Source organism: Manduca sexta, chromosome 26 (assembly GCF_014839805.1).
Source record: "Manduca sexta isolate Smith_Timp_Sample1 chromosome 26, JHU_Msex_v1.0, whole genome shotgun sequence".
In the NCBI taxonomy this organism is placed as follows: domain Eukaryota; kingdom Metazoa; phylum Arthropoda; class Insecta; order Lepidoptera; family Sphingidae; genus Manduca; species Manduca sexta.
In genome coordinates this window covers 1,394,331-1,400,999 of record NC_051140.1, presented here as the reverse complement: position 1 = coordinate 1,400,999, position 6,669 = coordinate 1,394,331, and the positions used below count along the sequence as shown (strand labels likewise).

General features: G+C 41.1%; 1 protein-coding gene across 1 annotated transcript; it reads left to right on the top strand.

The window, feature by feature from the left end:
* Window positions 1–397: 397 nt before the first annotated feature.
* LOC115453809 (syndetin) lies at window positions 398–5,795 on the top strand. The gene is made up of 4 exons (XM_030182536.2): window positions 398–651; window positions 1,311–1,412; window positions 2,230–2,370; window positions 2,604–5,795. The coding sequence occupies exons 2-4, from the start codon at window positions 1,317–1,319 to the stop codon at window positions 5,088–5,090; spliced, it is 2,724 nt and encodes a 907-aa protein (XP_030038396.2). The 5' UTR covers window positions 398–651; window positions 1,311–1,316; the 3' UTR covers window positions 5,091–5,795.
* Window positions 5,796–6,669: the final 874 nt, after the last annotated feature.

Sequence of the window (6,669 nt, the reverse complement as noted above, 5' to 3'; positions counted from 1 at the left end):
ATTATGTTCTTATATGAATAAATAAATGTTATTTCAATAATATTTCTTGCATCCAATATTACAATTATGAATATCATCCGCTAATGAGACGTCTTCTACATATTTTGTATAGAAGTAGGTCCTTATGAAATGAGACGGGCCTCAGTGCAGCAAAGTGCAAGAGTTTTGAAGCGCGCCGCGCCGCAGCGTTGCGGCCCGCTATGCCTCGTCCTGTCACCATGGTCGCTAAGCTTATTAAAACTAGTCATAGCTTAGTTTGGGTGCCACTAGCAACTACTTTATGCCTCGTAAGCCTGTATTTGAAGTGAATAAATAAATAAATTTAACTTGGCAGTATGGTCTCTGACCATAGCTGAGTTCTTAAGAATCTAATAAAAAAAATGGAAACGTCAAAAGTCAAAACTTTACGTCAAAATTTGTTTCTTTCATTTTCAATTCTGTTTCATGTTTCATCGTCAAATAATTCTGAAATTTTCTCGAATACATTAAAACGTAGTCGCAAATATGTTCTCAATGTCGTGTATACTATGATAATAAGTTTATTAAACACACATAACATGTGTAAAATGATTACTGCCTCTAAAACTGTGTGGTAACTGATGCTTTGTATTCTTTCAAGTGATCTGTGAACTATTTACGCAGCGGGGTCACGTAAGTATTTATTGTTTTAATAACGGTATATATATGTACCGCTTGCCTTTCCATTTTATAATTTTAAACGCGTAAAATATTCTAGATAGCATGTAACATTTCAAAAATATTATCATCTTTCGTAAACAAAGTTATAAAAGTTAATAGTTGTCAGTGCATTCAAGTTATGGTCAAGATGTTACGCACAACAGCCTGACCTATTACAGGCTGAGCGCGGAAAAATGAGCCCCTCAATATAGAACATAGAACATGGTCAGGATGTTAACAAACTGTGGCCTCTTGGAATATTTATATCTTGTTCTACTTGCATTTAGGAAACTCTAATATGGGTTCAGCATACTTTTTAATGCAGATGAAAGACAGCAATCTGGGCTGGACTGATCTTTGATTTGAGAAGTTTTATTTCTGCGTAATAATGAATACTGCTTTTTATTCAGTAAAAATAAATTGGTTTAGTTTTTATGATCAGCCGCTTTCTGAACAGCAAACCTCCTCTGATGAATTTAGTCTTGGGCATATTAATCAAAGCTGACCTACGAAGACCTGACCTGGAACACTACTCAGTAATTTAGGCCACAGTTTATACAATGCCAAGATCTATTCAGCTATATGAAGCAATACAAAAATAAGTCAATTGTAGTGAACTATTTTTCCTTCAGGACTGCATGATGCTCTCGGATGATGCCCTGGAGAACAGACATGGACCGCCCGGTGTTAACTCCAGATCGTTAAGCACCGCACACTCTGCTGCAGATCTTGAGGTAGTTTCTTTACTAATGTTATGTTTGTTTATTAATATCACATCATTAGTTGATGTCATATCGTTGGTAAGACTTGTCTGTTGCAACACTAGTTGTTTTCAACAGTTATTGTTGTTGGTAATCTGGGATACAGGTGGCCATTCGAATACAAACTTTCAGAAAAGAAAAACCTAAAGAAGTGTGCTAACATAAAGTAATTGCAATTAATTGTGATTATTTTTACAAAATCCTTCTGATCATTTTACACGAGTAATGGAAGAAAAAACACAGTCTATATCTCTGTTTTATTTCATGCAATTGACAGAATTGAACTAGCCCACTTAAAAATAAAAATTTTTCCTTCTTTATTTATGGTAAAATAGTTGGTTAACTTCAGAACATTACCATGTGGTGAGCGATATTTTTAAGTAATTGTAGCTAAACTAAGATAAAAAAAAAACTGTGCTCAATTGGTAGTTTGCCAGCTACATAATTTGTAAAACTTGCTGAGATTGTGGTAACACCATCATTTACTATGTTATATAGTCATCCAAAAGATTTGGTTAGTATTTGTGAGTGGTTCATGAAAATATACTAGTTTAATTGCGAAGAATAAAACTTAATAGTATGTTTGAAATTGTTTTTGGTCATGTAGCGGACTGGACCACGAAGGCTGCAAAGTCTTTGATACTTCAGGAGAAAATTATAATATAATAACCACTATAAAATCCGCAAAACGGTTTCATTTCAATCTCTTACATTCACGTAAACATAAAAAATAGTGGATTCGTGATCTAATGACTTATAGGCTAGCGATTAAAGTAATGGTTTGTCGCAGGTGCTGCGCGAGATCGAGCATGTGTACTTCACGCCGGCGCGTGAGTTCGACGCGGCGCGACACGTGTTGCGGCACGCACCAGACCCTCCCACATGCGACGCTGTTGAGCAAATGTTCACCAAGCTCAAGCGACAGCAGCAGGTTGTTAAACATCTTCGAAATTTTTGCTTGATCTTGGAACACGCGTTCGTTCGCTCAATTCCGTACCTGCTATAAAATGATTTGAGCAACGGTTCTCAAATTGAATAGAAATAAAAGAGAAACACTTCTCACCAACGTCGTATTACGTAGTGACGGATGTGATTCATTTTTCAATCCTGGCCTAAGTTGGTGACTCATATCTAAATATTTCAATGATAAATCTTTGCCCACAGGTGGTTTCCAGTAAGGCACTCCATTTAATTTCGCAACAGAGGGACAACTGTGACCGAGAGTTCAATGAAATCCAAACAATCCGCGAGCAGCTGGCGCAAACGCTGCAGACGTGCCAGGCCGCCCGGCAGCACCTGCGCACCGCCTCAAACCACCTCACCATTTCCACTTTCGTGATCTTGGCCAATTTCAGAAAACGCCAAATCATACGCTCTGTACTGAAATCCTTGGAGCTGCTCAGAAATCTCCGCAGTGTGGAAAATGATGTGTCTGAGTTACTAAACAAGAAGGAATACTACAAAGCTATAGAACTGATCCTGAAGAGTAGGAAGGCCGCTGCGAATCACAAGGAGTTCACGTGCATCACCGACCTGGCGACCCGGCTCCAGGACACGCTAGTAATGACTGAGGAGAAGCTGGACTCTGTTCTATCCGGGCTTTGTTACCATTTCGATGAGGTTACGTTTAGAAAACTGAGGAAGGCTTATGAGTTACTGGGGAAGACACAAGCGGCGATGGAGCAGCTTCACATGCATTACTCATCCGCTGTCAACGAGTCGTCCATAGAAGCAGTAAAAAATTACATCGGGGACGCGTCCATGGAGGCCAAGTTTCAGGACATGTGCCAGTCTGTGCAACCGAACAAGGCTCACGTGTGTCTGCTGAATCTCTGCGAAAACCTGTTTATGGTGATGCGGAGTTATTACCTCCTGGTTGAATGGCACGCCAAGCATGACGAGGAGGAGCTGCTGCCCAGCACCAACAACGTGTTCGACATAGAGAAGAACGTCAGCCGAGAGTACATCAGACAGAAGTTAAAAGCAGGACTGCTTAGGATCTGGCATGACGTTCAGGCTAAGGTGTCCACGTTCCTAAAAAGCTCCGGCTTAGAGGAGTATCCTTTCGAGAAGTTTGTGCAAATTCTAGGAATACTGCGGCGACTGACTCAAGTGGCGGAGGTGTTCTGTGGCGACAAATCTGACTTACTGCAGGACTTCATCAAAACGCAGAGTGTGTCGTACATCAAAAATTACCACAGAGGCAGAATGGATGAACTCAAATTGTTCTTAGAGAACGAAGGCTGGGAACAGTGCCCAGTCAAATCTACGTTCAACATCCTAAATCTGCAGGAGTTCAAGCAGTTCAAGAAGTATCTGACGTCGAGGCACGACACGTCGCGGGTTCAGAAGACGCAGTCGGACGGCACGTCTTCCGTCAACTCGCAGGACGACAGCGTGTATGTGATGAAATATTTTGACGCGCAAACAACGAGGACGCCGTTCGAAATGTTCCGAAACGAGGACATAACCAACGACTATATATTCGGAGTGGAGCCCGACGTGGACAGCTGCGAGTCGGACGACGAGCCTGAGGAGCTGCGACGCGCGTACGTCGACGAGAACGACTTGGATTGCAATGGACAAAGGATCCACGAGAGCCCCTCCAAGGTCAAAGACTGTGTTATAGTCACCAACACAACACTCTCAGTCCTTAGGAACTGTGGCCAGTACCTACAAATTTGCAGATATTTGCCTCAAATATCTCTGGAAGTTGTAGTTCTAATGAACCAGCTATTCGACTACTACTTCTATACAGTACATTACTTCTTCACCTCAGACCTGGAGGTGGCGTCGTCAACCCTCTACACTTCAAAGTTGACCGCACTACTCAAAAGAATCTCGAACAACGTCAACATGAATGGCGAGGGGGACGGCAAGTCATTCCCCTGTCCGGAACTGCCTCAACACCTGGAACTAAACTCGGAAGCCAACCTCCACGGACTGGCGGAACGGATAGTCGCCGTCGAGAGCGTGATATTCTTGGCCAAACAGTACGAAATACTACAACCGTACATAGAAACAATAGTCGCACCACACCAAAAGCTGATCCTGGAGCACTTCAAGGAGAACACGCTAGGTGTGGCGGCGGAGCTGCGCGCGCCGGTGTACATGAGCTCGGCGGCGCGCGTGGTGGAGCCCCGCCCGGCGCTCGTGGCCATGTCGCAGGTCAAGTGGGACGTGAAGGCCGTCGCCGTCGAGCACAGCCCCTACGTCGACATGATCGTGCGCAAGATACAGGTGTTCGCGCTGCGGCTCGAAAACATCTGCAACCGCGTCACCTTCAATATGGAGGTGCTGCAGGCGGTGTGGTACATGGTGGCCAAGTTCGTGGTGCATCTCCTCGTCGAGGGGTTCTCCAACGCGAACAAGTGTTCCAACGGCGGCAGGGGACTGATGCAGTTGGACTACACACAACTGCTGGTCAAGTTGGAGAAAATATCCGGCCTGAAGCCCATTCCCTATCAGGACTACGTGGAGAGGTACGTGAAAGCGTACTATTTGCCGAGGAAAGGGTTGGAAGACTTCGTCACCGAGCGGACGGAGTACTCCAATAAACATTTGCTGGCGCTCGTCACGTGTGCTTGTGAGAATAAAAAGGATAGGCAGGCGTTAACAGGGATCATAGAGGGTAGAGATTCAGCTGCGTAGGTCTATACAGGTTTTTTATTGTGATATAAGGAATCGGCCATTTGCTGTCAGTAACACTAGCTTCCAGAACTTGTACTACAAAGGTTTGAGGATCACTGCATCTCGAAGGCCATGCAATGTAAGATGTTCTGGTAATGACAAGTAATGTTATCTATATTTCTACAATAACGCTTGGTGGAATAAATAAACAAAGCGAAGGTCTAACCGAATTGGCTATCAAGAGATCTCTCGTCTAAGTAAAAAAGTGATTTAATGAAATTGATTGAATTATGAATTCCGAAGCATAAAACTCTGCTCAAATTGTGTTTAATACACTTGGAGAAAGATCTGGAGACAAAGCCACAGCGAATTCGACAATATCTGTCTCTTTTCTGTAAGCATCAACTCTTACACTAGAAAAAGACAAGTATTGGTTGTATTTTCGTTTTATCTCGTTGATATTTATTGACAGCTGCTTCGTCCAATCACAATGCATACGTCGTGTTTTAACGTTCTCTACGCAGCTTGGTAGAACCCTATCCAGGTTTTAGTTCCAACAAGAGTATAGATACTGACTTTATACAAAAAAAAAATATTATGAATTATATTTTCTCGAATAAAGATCTGTAATATGAAGTACCTTGTTAAAAGACGTTATTATAATATAATGAAGTATGTACTTATGTATAGCAAATGATTTAAATGTATTAAATGATTACTTTTAAACTGGTCTTTTAATAGGAATTTCTGAGGAAAAAACTGTTAATTACTAAATCATTCATTAAATAAGACGAATAGAGGGAAACTGATTTTGTACGTTATTTTAAGCAAATACAAAACATTTATTCTCACTACACGATGACACAAACAAAATAAAGAAATAAAAAAAAAGAAAATCACACTATCACCAATAAACATGAAATAAGTAACAATGAAAAAAATAAAAACCAGATATTTAATCCTAGGAAAAGAAACCCCTCAGTAGAAACAGCATCAAAGTTCATTTGGGCATAGGTACAACCATATCAGCCGTATTACTGATACGGGGCACTTCTTGATCCACACCTATATTAAACCAAGCGAACGTTCAAAAGTTCGCACTGCTCTAAAGGGCCCTGATTAATTTAGGTATGAGGTCTCTCTAAAAATACGTCACTGAAGGTGATTACAGGAAGGTAGCAATGATTCCAGCATTGCGAAGATCAGTACTTCGTTTCTTCTATATAAATGCAGAGGGGTCCAAAAGACTAAAATACGTAGTGGTGTACGATCAGAGTTGAATAGTACCTATTTGAATTAAAATACTTCTGATAAATGCATTTTGTAAATGGTATTTTAAAACTTGTCTTTGAAATTTTATACTTATTTAAAATATTATGACTTCAAAATACATATAGCAATTTATTTTATTCGTACGTTCTCCAGACACAAAGATGGCCGCAAACTTTTTTCGTCCCGGGCGCCCAATTCCTATGACCTGCAGTGAACCCAGACCCATTCACAGTTAATAATCATCAAAGCATTTATTGCATGGAAAAAATGAAACCTCGTTATAATAATAATAATAATATCAGCCCTGTATTATATACTTGCTCACTGC